Below are 17,543 nucleotides of genomic sequence, written 5' to 3' on the forward strand. Positions count from 1 at the left end.
AAATTTCCTGGATATCCGGCTAGATTGCCCTGAGGGGCTTTCTGGTCACCAGGATATCTCCTCTTGTGGAGGCATTGAGGGGGTAGTATTTGTGGCATTTGCGAGATCATATTTGGGTAATGCAGAAAGTGCGCGCTCTGAAATCCTGTACAGTAAGGATTACGTGTATTAGCTTCATTCCCTTTCTCTGAGTTAGTTAGACCCCAGTACCTTTGGCTCCACTCAACCAGTCTATTAACACACTTTGAAGCATCACTTCCCCCAGCATTGAGGCTTATTGTGAGCATGCTGTTTCATTTTGGGTGCAGTCGTGTTCTGACCCCTTGAAATCCTTCCTCCTTGGGCTGTTCTCATGGTAGTTTAGCAGCGCTTCCCTTTATAAAAAGGGTTGCCTATGAGCGTGCTACTCCTTTCTGATTTTGGAATTCTCCTCTCACCTGAGAGTTGAGTTCTCCGTTTTTCCAGAGCATGTGAAACCAGCAGTACGCTTACCCTTCTGATTCTAACAATCATGCTGTAGGTCGAGCCCCCTCTCTCGTTGAGAACTGGGTGTGTTGGACTTTCTAACTTCCACATTGAAATAAGTTTAAACGCTAGTACTCTGCATTCTTTTCTAAAAAACTATAAGGTAAGGGCTTTGTGCAGTTGCTTCATGCCCTTTCTTGAGATGGTTAAAGCCCCATTCATCTTGAGCGCCACTCCACCTATGTATCCTCAGGATACCTATTTAAACAGGGTGTTGCTACTAGGGGTCTTTTGAGACAGTTCCTTCAGCAAACTTATATAAGAGCAATCCATTTAAAGGAATTTATTCTTGATTCCAAGCCTTGAGACCAGCAGTCTGGCCCTAGCAGGTAAGTTTAGGTATCTAGCCTTTGGCCATAAGGGATAATTAAATAGACTGTCTATCATCCCAGGGGCACCTTCCATGGAAATGGTAGAGTTGGTACTTAGTGATCACCATGGTTCCGCAATAGGCCAGCACTCCCCTCAGCATGGTGGCGTGGGTATACTGTTCCCCATAGCGGCCCCTAGAGGATGCAGTTCAAAGTTCCCTTGAAAAAGAACGCTCAGGTTACTAATGGAACCATGGTTCCCTGAGTAGGAAATGAGACTCTGCATCCTCTAGACACAAGCTTCAGACTAATAAGTGGATGACATGTTCTCCCGGTGCCTATTTATACTACAGTCGCACCGGTAGTGACGTCATGGGCTGTCGCCGTACAACGTGCTGTTGGTGTTTTTCAATGTATGCCTCAGACACGGTTCATGACGAAGCATTCCCCATAGAGACCCCTAGATGTCGCAGTGTCCCGTTCCCTACTCAGGGAACCCTGGTTATATAAGTAACCTGAGAAATGTTCTTTCTTCTCTGTTTATCTAAAAGCTTGCTGAGGTCACTGTTTCCTAACCAGCCATGAGATGTGAATCATGCCTTGCATGATAGTTAGTGATAAAAAAATAAGGTCACTTGATTTCTGTTTCTGTCATGTAGCCCCTCAATAGAGCCTCCCGCACTGGTCCCCTCTTATTAGTCTAGACTTCTACTCCACATAGTTGTTGAGAGATTCAGGTAAATTGGGCCACTTTTTGGCATCTCTGTAAGGAAAATTGTCCCAGTTTATCTAAATTCACCATCTATTACATATCAAATATGTTTCAGTTGGCTGTGATTTGTAGCATTAGCATTATGCTGTCAGTGAGATTGACATTGATGGAAACTTGTTGCATCGTGCCTGGTCAGGATATGGTGTGTGCTTGCATCTTTTTTAATAGTAATTGAGTTTGGTTTCCTTCATTGCTTTGGATCAGTAGTGCTGGAACCTTATTGTTCTAAGTTTCTAGCTCCTCTGATCATGAGCTGCATACTCTCTATTTTCAGTTTGTCTGGGTGTCCACGGGCCAAGAAAGGTGGAATAAAAACAACTCCCATCAAGGACGACAAGGAGGACTCCGAGCTCTTAAAGTTCGTACTACATAGAAAGCCAAAGGCTTTTCCCCTTTACTTACTATACGGTAAAAAAGGCACAATTTAGGCGGAATATTGTAAAGGAGTTATCAAATGTTTGTCCAACCGCACAGTTACTTAACAACAGTGTAAAGCAGTTTAGAAAACCCCTCTTCATTCAAACAGAAGTGACTTAATCAAGCATTTCCATCTAGAACCACTTGTGATCCCAAAATACTGCTTGTGTTAAATATCACCTTGGCAACCTTCCAAATAACTCTCTTGTACATGAGCTAATGAATCAGTGCATGTAGCCCCGCATGGCAAACTAGTGCCATTAATGTTCAAATTATTTTGGAAAATGGCATTGTGTGTTTTATCCCATTGTATAACTTCTAAAAGCAAGAATACAAAGACGCCTAGTTATACTGCTGAGGAAGTAAAAACTGAATATATTACAGCACAGATGGCTCATGGGCTATTGAAATATTGTGCATGTTTTTGTTAGTAAGTCATCTGCAGCGCAATGTGTGGGTTTTTGTCTTTTTTTTTTTTTCTTTTTATCCACATGATTCCACTACAGTCAATGAGCAGTCGGCATATGGTGGCACTCATGCTTCCCAATGTGTCAAAATTTCTTTTTTTTTTTTTTTTCAGTTTGAATGTTGTAATATTCACAGTGACTGTTGGGCAAAGTATGTAGCTAAATATGGCCCTCGTTACAAAACTGAATAGAGACTCAAGTGAGACAGAGAGTAAACAGATGGGAACTGAAGTTAATGGCAAGGTGATATTTCTGATGGGATAAATGATCTCACGAAAGATCTAACCAAACTTATCTGTTTTATTCCCTCCATCATCATCTTTTTCCTTCTCTCACAGATGCCCAGTGCCAGGTTGTGACAGCCTGGGTCACATCAGTGGGAAGTACGCCACTCACCGCAGTGCATACGGATGCCCGTTGGCAGCTAGACGGCAGAAGGAGGGTTTGCTGAATGGGTCTCCATTCTCTTGGAAGGCATTTAAGACAGAAGGCCCAACCTGTCCCACACCAGGATGTGATGGATCGGGACACGCCAACGGCAGCTTCCTCACCCACCGCAGGTACTTGAATAGAGAAAATAGGGTTTTGAATGCTGTGTGAAATTTGTTTCATCCAGAGTTTGAGGTGGGAAACCTTTTGGGAAACAGTCATTATGAACTTCAGCAATATTTAATGGAATAAAGCCCTATTTGGACAGGACTAGTTTTCCATGGAGTAGGTTTGAAAAATTTGCATTTCTTAGTTACATCTAAATCTGTGTTTTCCACAAAATCACTGAACCTTTGAGAAATCTAATCCCATCAAAATGACATACTGTTTGCACATCTTCACTTTTTAATATGGATGGCATCTTTTAAACTTTATAAAAGTATAAAGTATAGATATAAAAATAAGGAGAGCTAAATTGTGGAAACTTGTCAGTGTCAGGTAAGGTACATGTCTACATTTCTCTGCTCAGTTACATGGGTTCATTTAATTCATGCAGTCACAGCGCATCACCTTCTGTAATGCCGTATCCAGAACACACTCTCACCACTGCAGTCAACATGGAAATGTTAGTCTCATGTGATATTTAATCGGTATATAAATTTACAGATATGGTTTTGATATTAATTGTAACATCATTCAGGAAACTAGTCCCATCCAAATAGAGCTAAAGTTGTCAATAGTGTAGCAATGCATGAAGCACTGTTTGCTCAAAGGTCACTAGCAAACCAAGCAGCTTTATATTGGTTCACCTCACATGTCTCTTATGTGAAATTCCTGGTTTCATTGATTTTCTATTGAGATGACTGTTTTTCCTGCAGAGTTTCACCATATAAAGGTAAATGTGACCGCAGCTTTATAGAACAGAAATTACACACTCTACCTTTAGGTTTTAGGGTGCTGGCCAAGTCTGAGTCATTATGGGATTGCTCATGAAGCAAAGGTGCTGCTACGTTGTGTGATGATTGATGATGAATCAATTGTATTTGGCCCTAGTCTCTCAGGCTGCCCCAGAGCCTCCCTCAACAAGAAGAAAACCAAATTCCCTGGAGAAGAGTATCTCAGCACTAAGTTCAGAGCCAGTGATGGTGAGACATCCCATATTTACCTCCATCATCTCTTCTCTTCTGTCATATTTTATGGAACACTAAAGGGGACAACATTTCTCTTTTTCTTTACAGTGTTAGACAATGACGATGACATCAAGCAGCTCAATAAAGAAATCAATGAGCTCAATGAATCCAACAATGAGATGGAGGCAGATATGGTCAACCTTCAAACACAGGTTAGCCACACATCTCCCGGTGACTAAAGACCACATATATAAAAAAGTAACAACACATTACTGTTTTTTTTTTTTTTTGGACATGTTCCATAGGAAGTTGAAATAATCAGCTTTTTTTGGTGATTCAGATTACATCCATGGAGAAGAACCTGAAGAACATCGAACAGGAGAATAAGGTGATTGAAGAACAGAATGAGGCATTATTTGTGGAGCTGTCTGGACTAAGTCAAGCTCTTATACGGAGTCTGGCCAACATCCGTCTCCCTCACATGGTGAGTTACGCAAACTCCTACAGCAGCTTCCATAACTTTCCTCTCCTACATGAATTAGATGCACCTTTTTAAAAGCACCATTCTGATTTCCGTTTTCCATTGCAGCAGGAGCCAATCACAGAGCAGAATTTTGAGAGCTACGTGAGCACCCTTACTGACATGTACACCAATAAGGACTGCTACCAGAACCCAGAGAACAAGGCCCTTCTGGAGACCATCAACAAAGCGGTGAAAGGCATTAAGGTCTGACTAAGCCAAAAGACGAGGATGAGAAACAGAAGCGTGGAACAGAAATAGAAATGCGGCACCATTGGGAAGAGCAAACATATGACACACAAAAAGGGCATTCAGGTTTTTTTGAACAACAATCTAAACCTTCATCCCAGGGAGCATTCTGTGAGTTCAAAAAGAGGTATATAATATATATTACTATGAGGACCAAAATCCACAAAAGCTGCTGGATTGGAAGGCGAAGATGGAACCAAATCCTTTATTCACGGAGAAGAGACAAACCTAGTTTTCTTTACAGTTTTTGTTTTACATTCAAATGGTGAGAAGTTTTGGAAGAAGAAAAAGAAACTGGGAGTAGAACTTCCAGAAGATGTGCAACCCAGGCTTTAGGTGAAAGAAATGAGTCTTTTACTCATTTGTGAGTATGCTGCTCTTCTGAAACAACAAAAGTGATGCTCCAAATACAAGTGATCCATACATGAGCCCCAGCGGAACAGACATATGCAGCGTTTCCTTCTTTTCCCGAAGAAAACAAAAGTCGTTTGGATCGTGGGAAATGAGAGGATGTTGTACTAGCATACAAAGTGAGCGAATGCGTGTGCAACCTTATCAGTGCCATGCAGTTGACTCTGTAAATTTCACCTGTTGAAACACGACTTTATCTCGGCAGCCATTTATTGTTTATTAGTTTGTTTTGTTTTAGAGCTACACACAGGAGCATTAGCATGCTCTCGTTTATTTGTAGTACTTACACTGTACGGATATTTACCCAGCATAGTCATATCTCTTACATTTGAACAATGAGTTGCACTTCATTTCAGTCCATTCAACATCAGACAAGATGTTGGGTTGGCACTGATATATAAATTATAGGACGCTTGTCCAGACACTACTATAATTTATTTATATTTTGTTATCATTTAATTTTAACTGTATTATTATTTAAATTCGCCTATTTAAATATACACAGCCCTTCTGCTTCATGACAGTGTGGCAAGGAAATGTACCACTAATTTTTAACTTCTTTTCATTTGACGATAATCGTTTTTAAACATTTTTTAAGTGCAAATATTTTTAACCAACAATGTTTTGATAATTTTGTACATTTTCTTTCTCTCTACTTGCGTATGTATCTCTATTTGCATTTTTTTTTTCTTCAAATTTCCAACACAGCTGAAGGAGAAGTATCATCTCTATTTATTATTTATTTAATATTTATGATGAAATTATGAACTGTGATACGGTTGTAATGTATATTTATTTTGTAACGTCTCCATGTGTTTGTGAAGTCTTAGTAGTCTCGAAGAACTTTGGTGATATAAAAATAAAGACAAAAAAACGTTTTGGACTAAAGAATAAAAAATGATGATTATCAAGGTTTTCCTTATACCAGCATTACTTCCTATAGGAATGTAAAGAGAAAAAAAGCAATTCCAGTACTGTGGAACCTACAGCTTTGACTCTTACCCCGTCCGTCTCGACAGAAGGAAGACATTCTTCTGGATCCTCTTGTGATTTTTTTTTTCTTTCTTTTTTTTTTTCTTTATACCTCCTCAAGCTCTCAGTAGTGGCCAAAAACTGTTTCCCCTGAACAATCCTAACAAATTGCAAATGGATTATTTTTACTTTCTTGCTAAACTTGTCTTTGTCGGACCATGGGAAGCGGGCGGTCGTTTTTGCGGCGAGGCACAGAAGACGAATACCAACCATCCTGACGGAAACTCTTGAACCACAATGCCCTTACTCGACTAGTATCAGACAAGCATACACCTGTGTAGCCTTATACTAGATTTTTATTTCTTTGATGCACAAAGTGCCACTGACCTGTGCTTTTGTTACCTACTCCGCCCATTCAGCAACCACACTACCCTCAGGTCATGTGACCGTGGCATACGTGGGGATTGTTACAGATGCCTTTATTCCTTTGCCGTAATGGCCATACCTACACAATATATCCATTCTGTATTTAAAAGAAAAAAGACGACAAAAAAACTATATATAGTATATATACATACATATATTTTTACAGTGTAATTGTTAACTCTTTTTCTCTTATAATAGCTAAACAGAAACAATATCTTTCCAAAAGCTGTGAGTCCTAGACTAAATAATATTAAAGACTAAATCATATTTAAAAAAAAAAGGCAGACCCAGTTTACTGTGGTTGCAGAATACGATGTGTTTTATAATATGTAAACATACATTTCTAAAGCGAAGAATACAAGGATGTTTGTAGAGTTTCCTATTTTCTGGTCCGAACTCACTGGGCCTCTGTATGTATCTCAGCCACATTAATGGGACAGTGGTTAACAGATTAGTCTTAGGCTGTAATCGTTTAGACGCATTGTACTGTGCTGAAAGTTCTCCTCGTTGGATCTGTCTTTAATATTGTATGGTGTTGTGCAGTTCTGGTGGGACACGCCACACTTAGATACGCGTGTAAAATTTCAGTCATCGCAATGACATCTGTATGACTCACGATAGCAAGTTGTGAAATGAACATTGTGCCTCTATTCAGAAGGTCGTTTCGTTTAAATAGTACACAGCGCTCATGTTGCTCATTTGCTATTATGGCAGCAATATTGTGATGGACAGAACGTGTGTGCACTTTTCAGAAATCTTGAATGCCAACTAATGACCTTTTAAGCAAAAGGTTTTCTTTGTGTGGGTGCGAGTGTGTGGGTGTGTGTTAGTGCATACTTTTTTTTATTTCGAAAAAAAGGTACAAATGGCTACTGGACAACTGTTCATTGCTTCAGCAGAATTGGGATAAAATATCGCAAATGTCTTTGACTTGTTCGTTGTTGTTTAATGTGAATCTGTATCCTGTCCAAAATGTCAAATGCCCTTCGACCGATATCTTTTTCCCTTGTGGCCAGTACAAAAAAAAAAAAGCCCTTATCCATCCAAAATCAGATGTACGATATAAGATCTGTTAGCTCTCGGCAACAAGGCCTTCGTTCAAAGGAAAAAAGATGTGGTTTGAGCGTTTGCGTTCGGAGATTGTCGTTGACATGTCCTCGCGCACGGAGAAAACGAAGGAGATGCTAGTTGCATAAATCTTTGTCCATTTCCACAGAATGTCAGATTGACCTCAATCGCCTCGTTCTGTCTAACTTTCTGCAGGAAAGATGTGTGCGTTGCATTTCAATACCACAGAGTTTCCTTTGCTTTAAAAGCAATCTGAAGATGCAGTCTATCTGTAACGGCAGAGTTTTCTTCCTTCTATTAAATTGCGTAGAGGGAATACTCACTACAGATGTCAGATCGTCTTATTATGATGGGAGAAACATTTCTATCTGCTTATTACTACTGACATGAGATAAAGCATGTGTGAATTATTCTTCCTCGATGCATGCTTCTTAAATGCCTGCTGTCAGTGATGATGAGCCGCTATGAATGTTGCACGGTGAGGTTGAGTGTGTTGAATCTGCCTAATAATGTAGCATGTTCTCTGGAGCAGCGTAGCATCCGCAAATGCAAGTCAGCATATGTAACCCCTCTCCGGGGAACCAAATAAGGGTAGATTTAGCACCTTGTACTTGAGAGTCCGGCCTTTCTTAGCCAATCGTAGGTCAATTAAAATGGTTCCTCTGTCATTTCACGAGAAACAATAACAGCTAAAAAGTCGGAAGGTACTGTTTGTCCCATTAAGCTGATATAACCAAAACAGCCCTCATTCTGTAGGTACCGTAGCGTACAGCTCTGTGGTTTTCTCATGTGTGCCTTTTCTCGCTTCTGTCCGCTGCAGGAAAGGGTGTGTTTACATTTAAGGATGGGTTCAAATCCCACTCAGGACACCAAACTTTTGTCCTTTTTTTTTTCTTTCCTTCCTTGTTTTGAGGAGGTGGGGGTAGTAGGAATTCAGCAAAGTGGTGAACACCAAGAGCGGATCATACTGAAATCGATATTCAGCTTATTGTTCAACATGAAATAAATCACAATATGTAACAAGATTCTTCCCAAAACTGTGATTCTGATTCAGGTATGAAAATGTGTGGTGGGTCATTTCATCGAGTAATCATGGAACGTATAACAGAGGAAGCATTTATACACGGGGCATTATTCTGACAACAATGGGATTCTGTACATTTGTAATAAAGAACAGTGTTGTTGTATTAAAGAATACTTAAAAGTAAATGCCGAGAAAAAAAAAGAAGAAGAAAAAAAAAACAACTTGTATTTTAACCCACGGCCAAGGCTTGTCCTCTTGCGTCCTTTTTACAGAGATCAGCTATTTTTACTGGTGATTTTGTAGCCAAACAATGATTCTCCTTTAGAAAATGACAAAAAAAGAAAAAGAAATTAAGACATGGTACTTCCAAAAATAATAATAACAATAATAAGCACTTTTCACAGTGATAGACGTGTTTTAGTCACTTTCCTAGCAGTGGTAGTTTCATTGCCGAGGTTTTATTTCTATAGAGCAGGACAAGCTATGGCTGTGCGTGATTCGAGCTGACTTTGGAAATGAAGTGTGTAGCTGGTTTTGGATTGTGACCGTGTTTGTGTATCCTTGTACCTGTGCTCATTGATATCAGTGTTAAAAGAGAACAATAATGTCTGTTTTGTGAAGGTATTGTTCATTTCAGTGTTATATATGGAAAACATAAATAAAGAGTCAATAATGTCATCTTTCTGAGTATACATTTCCTACGTGTGTGTGTGTACTGGTATATATAGTTTATGAGGACACAAATGTGTGCAATGACATGGGTACTACAACTTAAACATGGTTTATGAGGACACTTCCTGTGTCCCCGTAAAACAAAAGACTTAGAAAGCATAAAAAACAGTGTTTTATGAAATTCATACATTTCCAGTAGTTTCCTGTGAGGGGTAGGTTTAGGTGTACTGCAATAGAAAATACAGTTTGTACAGTAAAAACAAAAACAAAAAAAACATTAAACCTATGGAAACCACAAATGCAAGCGTGTGTGTGGGTGTGTTTGTTTGTTTGTTTGTTTGTTTTTTGCTTAAGTCAAGTCAAAAGTTTGGATACAAACACATTCTGAAATAAAAGTTTTGGTTTTGCAAATTTTTAGTCCCTGCATGATTGATTAATCAATTTGATAACTGAAATTCTGAAAATAATGAGTGTTTGCCAATTTGACTAGTATCTTCTTTCATATATTCCATCTTTGTCAGCATCATTATAGTGCTAGCTGTAATGAGAGATTGTTTTACAGTCTCTTAGGCTTAAAAAATATGTTTTTTTTATAGATAGCGAGTGTCCCACCATTTGCTAATCAAAGCTTTTTACATTCTGACCTCTGCTGGAGACAAAAAGACTACCACACTCAAAACAATACTATCTCAGCATGATTATGATTCATATGAAACCTTCCAACGGTATCTATCTAATAATAGCGACACTAGTTTTAGAAATGAGATTAAATTATATCTATTCCTAATCACAGTATCTGACAGATATGTTTAGGGATTTGCATTTAGGTAAATCAGACGTGAATTACTCTACGCCAAAATAAATGAAAACCTTCATAAAAAACCTTCACTCTGTTCATAAGAATAATATATATATATATATATATATATATATATATATATATATATATATATATATATATATATATATATATATATATATATATATATATATATATATATATATATATGTGAGTCTATTTAAAAAAAAAAATACAAAAAAAAACAAAAGAGTCTCAAATGGTGTATGAAAGATTTGAACTTGTATTGTTCTACTTTTGTTCGTTCGTGAACGAATCTGTACTTAAATTAATATTTTAAGCAAACGAAACGTCCCTTTACCATGCAGTGGACGCATTTTGTTCACTGTCGTGTCCTACCTTCAGAAGAGCAGTTGTCCCGTCGGCGAGTCTGTGTTTGTCTCCAAGGTTCGGAGCGGAGCGACAAGGCACATTTGATCTGTTGACCGAATGAGCGAGTTTTTAAACTCTTTGTCTTGCTGGACAAAATAGAGAAAGACAATTAAACAGTAGATGATATGTTATCATTTGTGGAGAAAAAAATACTTATTATAATTATAATACTTTTCGTACATTTTATAAGACGCATAAGACGAATAATTCGGGAACGAATAATTAAATGCATCTTTTAAAGAATCAATTGAATGAATGATTCATTGACTCACAACACAGTATCATAACTCACTGATTGCCTCAGGCGAAACAATAAACGACTACACAACCACTACTCTGACGATGTTTGGGGTTGTTGTTGTTGTTGTAACAAACCAATGCTTGAATGTCAATGTAAATATTTTTGCTGAAAAGGTTAAAGAGAATCGAGTCACTGAGATGAATCGAATCTCCACGAAAAGCAGCGACGTCTTTGTGCGTGTGACGTCAGTGCGTCAGCTGGTTTATGTTTACATCGCATGCATTTTTTTCGCCGTCAAGTTAGGCGTTATTGTGCCTGCATCCATATGTAATACATACGTAATTGATGGACATTGTCGGTTTCCACGGGACAACCGACGAGGCCCGAATACACACGGTAAGATGTAGACTAAGCAGCGGCAATAAGTGGCAGTGTGGCCGGAGACTCTTTTGTTTATGTCGGTGGTGGTGCAAAACTACTCCTCGTGCATAGACAGACCGACTGCAGTTAACTGTTGGTAAATGCATAACACAGACGCGACCTATAATATATGACGGTTACTGTGTTACACCTGGTTTTCTTGAATCCGTTTTCACATATTCACGCTGCTCTGTGCGTTACAGATGTTTTTTTTGTAGTGTCGTGTAACGGCGAGAGCAGTATGCTACTGCCGATGCTCGGCTGCGTTTGTCATACACAGCGCTGTGGTGTTACAGTTGTAAATAATTGACGACCTCAGTAGTTCATATTTTCGATTAAATTGCAAAGAGATCTAATGTACATTTTATTTTGAGTTCGATATCACAGATTTCAAAATAATTTGACAATATAATCATACAAAATAAACGACCAGCCCACTATTTTGCATTTGCTGATATTTTAATGTTGTTGTTACCGAAGTTGACATATTTGTGAAACAAAACTGAACAATCCTATTTGTATTTTTTTTTTATGAGCTCACATGTTCCGAGCACATATTTAATTTACTCTTTTTATAGGCCATTTGAAACAAAGTACAAAACTAAAACAAACAAAGCATTGAAAACGTGTTGTATTTCAGGTCACAGACCAACGAGTCAATAATTACTGAGTTGCTCAATCAGACCAAGCAATGAGGTAACATAAGATATTTTTTTTACCATCAGGTAGTTGTAGGTAAAGGGTAATCCAAAACAAATCATATTTGTTTTTAATCTAGCTGTTACTGTTGTTTCATTTATTGTAACAGTACCTTGAATTCTGCAATTTTACATTGTTAGTCTATTATTTGTTAAAAGTCTGAAGTTTTCTGCAGTTTGCAAATGTGACCATTGATATGCTAACATGTGTAACATGCTTAATAACATGTCAAAAATAGTACATTTAAATATTAAATCTATCAAAAAATATAATAAAAGACATGCAATAAGTCAGCCACCCATGTGCTTTTTGTCTGCTTGCCAAAATGACAAACAAATGATATCTCTGCTCTAAATGGTGGCGCTGCCAAGAGTTCAAGTCGGGACACAGTAGCGTGCCACTTCTTACTTGGCATTGTCTGACCTCTAAATATAGAGTGCAAGAGAAGGAGCAGAAGACGAGTGTGAGTCTTCTTGCCAAGTTGTTGGCACATCAGCAGACCTGACATATATCTGACATGGACTCATTATCGTATCCAGCTGTCTTAATTAGCATTCTTTCCTTTCTTCCCACCGGCTAGACAACAGTCTGTTGGAGGTGTCATTTATGACTAAATAAAACATGATCTTAAAACCACTACAACAGTGTCATCATTATAACTACGTATGTGTTGTTCAATTAGGAATTCTTCCTTCATGTTTGTTATTTGATATATCAGACTCTATGTTTGTGTTTTAAAGCTCAATGAGGATGTTCTGCCAATTTATTGTCAGCTTACTCTGGGTTTGATCTGAGCTGCTTTGCTTTTCCCTCCAGACAGTGACAGGCACACCTCAGGGCGGTTCTTAGAAGCTCTTCTGCTGTCATCATGGGTGGAGCCGTGAGCGCGGGTGAGGACAACGATGAGCTGATTGACAACCTGAAGGAGGCCCATTACATCCGCTCCGATCTGGTGGAGAGGGCCTTTAGAGCCATTGACAGAGCTGACTATTATCTGGAGGAGTACCGTGACAGTGCGTATAAAGACCTGGCCTGGAGGCATGGGAACCTCCATCTGTCTGCTCCGTGTATCTACTCGGAGGTGATGGAGGCCTTGGACCTGCAGCCTGGCCTGTCTTTTCTCAATCTGGGCAGTGGGACGGGTTACCTCAGCACCATGGTGGGCCTTATACTGGGTGAGCATACTTGAACATTTATTTATTGGTATTTTTGACTTGTTTTCCAGTAAAAATTATCTAAACATCCTTAAAAAGATACATTACAAGAATCATTTTCCACCTGATGAGAAGCGAAGTTGTGTAATATTAAAACTTTACATTGAGAGAATATAAACTATTGTCGAAAAGTTTGGGGTCGGAAGGTTTTTTTTTAAATGAAGGCTTGCGTCATTATGAAATATTACACTTTTAAATAACTTTCAGCAAACGTCAGTGTCACAGTATCCTTCAGAAACTATTCTAATATGCTGATTTGCTGCTCAAGAAATTCTGCTTAGTATTTTTTTAAGAAACCTTTTTGTCAGGAATATTTGAAAGTGAAAGTGTCATGACATGTGGCCAAGTATGGTGTCCCATACTCGGAATTTGTGCTCTACATTAAACCCATCCATGTGCACACACACAGCAGTGAACACACACACACACACTGTGAACACACACCTAGAACAGTGGGCAGCCGGGGAGCAGTTGGAGGTTTGTTTCCTTGCTCAAGGGTCTCTGCTCAGCCGTGGGTGAAAGAGAACCATACTGAGACTCGAACCTACAACCTTTTGGTTAGAAGTCTGACTCCATGCCTCCTAAACGTCTGACCTGACACTTGACCATTTTCATGTATCCTTGCAGATTAAAAGTATTAATTTCTTTAAAAACAGAAGAAAGAAAAAATCTTACTGACCCTTAAACTTTTTTTGTTTTTTTTTTGTTGGACCTTGGATTTTTATACATTTCTTAACCAATTCGCTTTTTTGTCCTTTAGAAGGATTAACTTAAAAAACATATTTCGAATAAAAATACACATCTGTCGTTTCTGTCACTAGGTCCGTTTGGTGTGAATCACGGTGTGGAACTGCATGCAGATGTGGTCGATTATGCATATCAGAAATTTGACTACTTTATCAAAACCAGCGACAGCTTTGACAAGTGAGTCATTTCCTGTGGTGCATCCTTACTTTGGCTTTAAATTGAATCGAATGACTTGATTTTGTCTAATGGCCACAGGTTTGAGTTCTGTGAGCCGACGTTTGTGGTGGGGAACTGTCTGGAGATCCCTCCGGAGAGCCGGCAGTATGACAGGGTGTACTGTGGAGCAGGAGTTCAGAAAGAGTACGAGAACTACATGAAGAACCTGCTAAAGGTTGGCGGGATCTTAGTTCTCCCCCTGGAGGAGAAGGTGGGTTCCTGTTTATTCATCAAGTTAATGTCTTCTTATCGCACAGCTGGTTTTAAAGGACACTTGAAATGTCAGTGGTTTGATGAATGTAGTTTTCTTTCTTGTGTTGACATTTCCTGTTAAGGAAGTAGGGCCGAGACATATAGAATGACTTTAGTCTCACTTGGGGAAAATATTTGTTAAAGACCATGTGTGCAAGATGAGCACTTAATATTTTTTGTATATATAATATTTTTCCCATTAAGAAAAATAAACGAGCAAAATCAGTGTACACACACGTGTAATTAGTATTCGCATGGAATGATTTGTAATAAGTGTGATTAATTAGAAACTCTTTTATAGTTGACCAAGATCACCCGCACAGGTCAGAGCTCCTGGGAGACCAAGAAAATCATCGCTGTGACCTTTGCGCCGCTCGTCCAGCCAAAGCAGAATGTCAATGGCAGACCTAGGAGTGTCCCTTTACGTGAGTTCACTGACAAATCATCCGCCTGAAGACCAGTACAAACAAGGACACTAATTGCAAATGATTTTTTACACCAAATCCAATGAGAATTTGTGTAATTCTCTGAAAGTTTACTTCAGTGTAAAGGGTAATTCACACCCACAACCTTAAATATAGCAATAACTTTAATTACGGTAGTAAAGTTTTAATAACCATGCTGAGTGAAATGTAAAAATGTTAAATCTGAAAATCTTTATTTTTTATTTTTTTATGAATCCTTTATATTATTCCACTATTTGGGAAAAAAAATGTTAAAAACAACATGCTTGCAGTACAAATTTTCTTAGATTTTATTATTTATAATTTAACAAATTCTTAGTGTGAAGAAGCTTTCATTCTCTTCATAAGTAATTATAACTATTTAATCAAATTTAAAGATTTAAAACAAATCTAGTAACTTTTTGTATAAAAAAATAAATAAAAATGTTATGCAATAATCTAGTGATATGAAAATAAATCTAAATAAATTAGTCGTCAAAAAATGGTGGTAATCAAATTAAGGCATGAAACATTAATTCATCTTTTAGATTGAAAGTTGCATGATAGTCCATAAAAAAATTAGGTTTATAATTTATTAGAATTTTATTATTATTAAACTAAAAAGGAAAACTCTTCTTTCCTCCTCATTTTCTGCTTTGCAGCTATTTTTGAGGTGCGGACATTGCAGGACCTGTGCCGGATTGCTATTCGCCACACTCTTCGGCAGCCCATAGCTATGGGGGAAGGACGCACAAAGAGACGGGTGTCTTTCCCAGGGGCCCGGGCCATGCACCGCTACGGGCCCCGCTTCGAACGCCGCCGCTTCTGCCGCCGTTTCTACCGCCAGTGCGTCAACTCCGTGGTTCTCCACGACTCCATGATTCCCACGGCCATGGACGACTGCAACTACCCTGGAGGAGTGGAAGAGGAAGAAGAGGAAGAGGAGGAGGAAGAGGAAATCGGTTGCCGCAGAGCGAGAGAAGACCTGCCCGAGGAGTATGAGGAAGGATGCGGCGGCACCGAAGAGGAGAAAAGCAAAGGCGGCTGCGCTCATGCAGAACCTCCCGTTAATATTCTGAGGGAGAAGATTCTAAGACTCCCGTTACCTGAACCCCTGAAGATGTATCTGCTGTATTACAGGGAGAAGTGAGATAACACATGCGGTGTAGTGCTAAGACGATTAGATGTGAAGACATGAAGCCTTTCTCTTCTTCCTCCTCCTCTTAGCTGGATTAGCATGACAATTAAGTCCTCAATGAATGACATCATGATATCCATATCCCTTTGAGAAGCAAAGCTCTTTGATTTACGATGTACAGAGATGGAATTGAAGAACAGCTCATTTCCTGAATCGCCTGAGCTCACACAGCTCTTTTTAATTCAGTTTTCCCTTGATTGAGATTATCAAAAGTGTACGATGCGATACATTGTCCCTGTGGGAAATGCTTGTAGCTGTGAGCTCTTTTAGAGTAGCATCACTTTGGGATGTGGCATAGTTTGACATGAAGGGATTTAGTATTTTTTATAGCTTTTAGGTGCGGCCACATTTACCCTATTTTGGTGAAATCCAGTCATTTCGATAGGAATCTGCGCGACTGGGAGTTTCGCGCAAGGATGGAAAAGTTCCTCACACACGTTGGTCAAGCAAGTTCCCCACAACTCAGCGGAAGCTGCTTGGTTTGAAAGTGACTTCTGTGTGAGAGGTGCTTCACGCAGTTGGAATTTCGTACGAGGTCAAATAAGTTCCTTAAGCAGAGTTCGTGTCAAAGCTGGTCATGCAAATTTGCCGCGTTAACCAACAAAAAGCTGCTTGATGAGCTGTGTTTCATGCATTGCTACTCTGTTGACATTGGTCTTTCTTTGCCTGTGAAATTTTGCTTAACCTTTACACGAGACCCTAAATTTGAACTCTTTTCCTCGCCTCTACTATGTTCTCCCAATTAATGAAATAACGTCTGCATGTGTAGCGCACCCACATTTTGACCGTATTGGAGTTTGTGGTGGTATGAAACATTTCACAACATGCAAATTTGATTGCCATTGTTTGTGGCATCACATTTGACGCGGCAACTTTATTCCACAATCAAATGAAGGCAGAAATCATTTTTGGACCCAGTTACTATAGAATCTTCATCCGTCAGAATTATACACAGTGATTGACATTTACAAAAAATATTGTAAAGACCGTGTTAAAATAAAGACAATTTTTTTAGTAAAATTCTATTTATTGATAATTGCCAAAAATTCAAGGTATATGAAGCACTTGGGTATTTTTCATGGATTTCAATCTTTGTGCTCAGAATCTTAGGCCCTACTCAGGAATACTTTAGGAAAATTTTTTTTTTTTTTTTACTCAAGAACAAAAAGACCAAAATGTTAGGACTTTTCTATTTTTAAGTTTGATTTTCTGTGCAGGAGCTTTTCTCCTGAATTCTCTTTGATGAGACCAATGCTTAGGTAGCCCATAAAATCCAGGATATTGGAAGAAAAGTCTTTAATCATCTGACATACAAGCATATCTACCAGGTTTTGCTTGAAACAACTGTGCGCTTGTAGGTGACAGAACCTTCAATAAAGTTTGAATTTGCACACTGGCCAGCATCATTTTGTTCATTTTATTTGTATTACAGTATGAAATTGACATTCCAAAACTTTATTATTATTTATCATTTACTGTAGATTGAGAA

The 17,543-nt window shown here is 38.7% G+C and overlaps 2 protein-coding genes across 4 annotated transcripts in view; both read left to right on the forward strand.

The window, feature by feature from the left end:
- Nucleotides 1-9,399, forward strand: part of LOC127944966 (myelin transcription factor 1-like) — an 86,942-nt gene extending 77,543 nt beyond the window's left edge. Inside the window, exons 18-23 of one of the 2 annotated variants that reach the window (XM_052541406.1) lie at nt 1,883-1,966; nt 2,831-3,052; nt 3,975-4,066; nt 4,160-4,263; nt 4,392-4,535; nt 4,641-9,399. In XM_052541406.1, coding sequence (XP_052397366.1) covers nt 1,883-1,966; nt 2,831-3,052; nt 3,975-4,066; nt 4,160-4,263; nt 4,392-4,535; nt 4,641-4,784 — 790 coding nt within the window. In that variant the 3' untranslated portion in view covers nt 4,785-9,399. The remainder of the gene's footprint in view (nt 1-1,882; nt 1,967-2,830; nt 3,053-3,974; nt 4,067-4,159; nt 4,264-4,391; nt 4,536-4,640) is intronic. The other variant, XM_052541407.1, reaches the window with a different exon arrangement.
- Nucleotides 9,400-11,105: 1,706 nt separating this feature from the next.
- Nucleotides 11,106-17,450, forward strand: LOC127944657 (protein-L-isoaspartate O-methyltransferase domain-containing protein 2-like). 2 transcript variants are annotated; one of them, XM_052540756.1, is made up of 6 exons: nt 11,106-11,261; nt 12,801-13,159; nt 14,020-14,122; nt 14,201-14,372; nt 14,715-14,838; nt 15,519-17,450. In XM_052540756.1, the coding sequence occupies exons 2-6, from the start codon at nt 12,853-12,855 to the stop codon at nt 16,004-16,006; spliced, it is 1,194 nt and encodes a 397-aa protein (XP_052396716.1). In that variant the 5' UTR covers nt 11,106-11,261; nt 12,801-12,852; the 3' UTR covers nt 16,007-17,450. The 2 variants fall into 2 exon arrangements, with proteins under 2 accessions (XP_052396716.1, XP_052396717.1); XM_052540757.1 differs by having other exon boundaries at nt 12,805-13,159.
- The last annotated feature ends 93 nt before the right edge of the window (nt 17,451-17,543 follow it).

Source organism: Carassius gibelio, chromosome A23, assembly GCF_023724105.1.
Source record: "Carassius gibelio isolate Cgi1373 ecotype wild population from Czech Republic chromosome A23, carGib1.2-hapl.c, whole genome shotgun sequence".
Lineage (NCBI taxonomy): Eukaryota > Metazoa > Chordata > Actinopteri > Cypriniformes > Cyprinidae > Carassius > Carassius gibelio.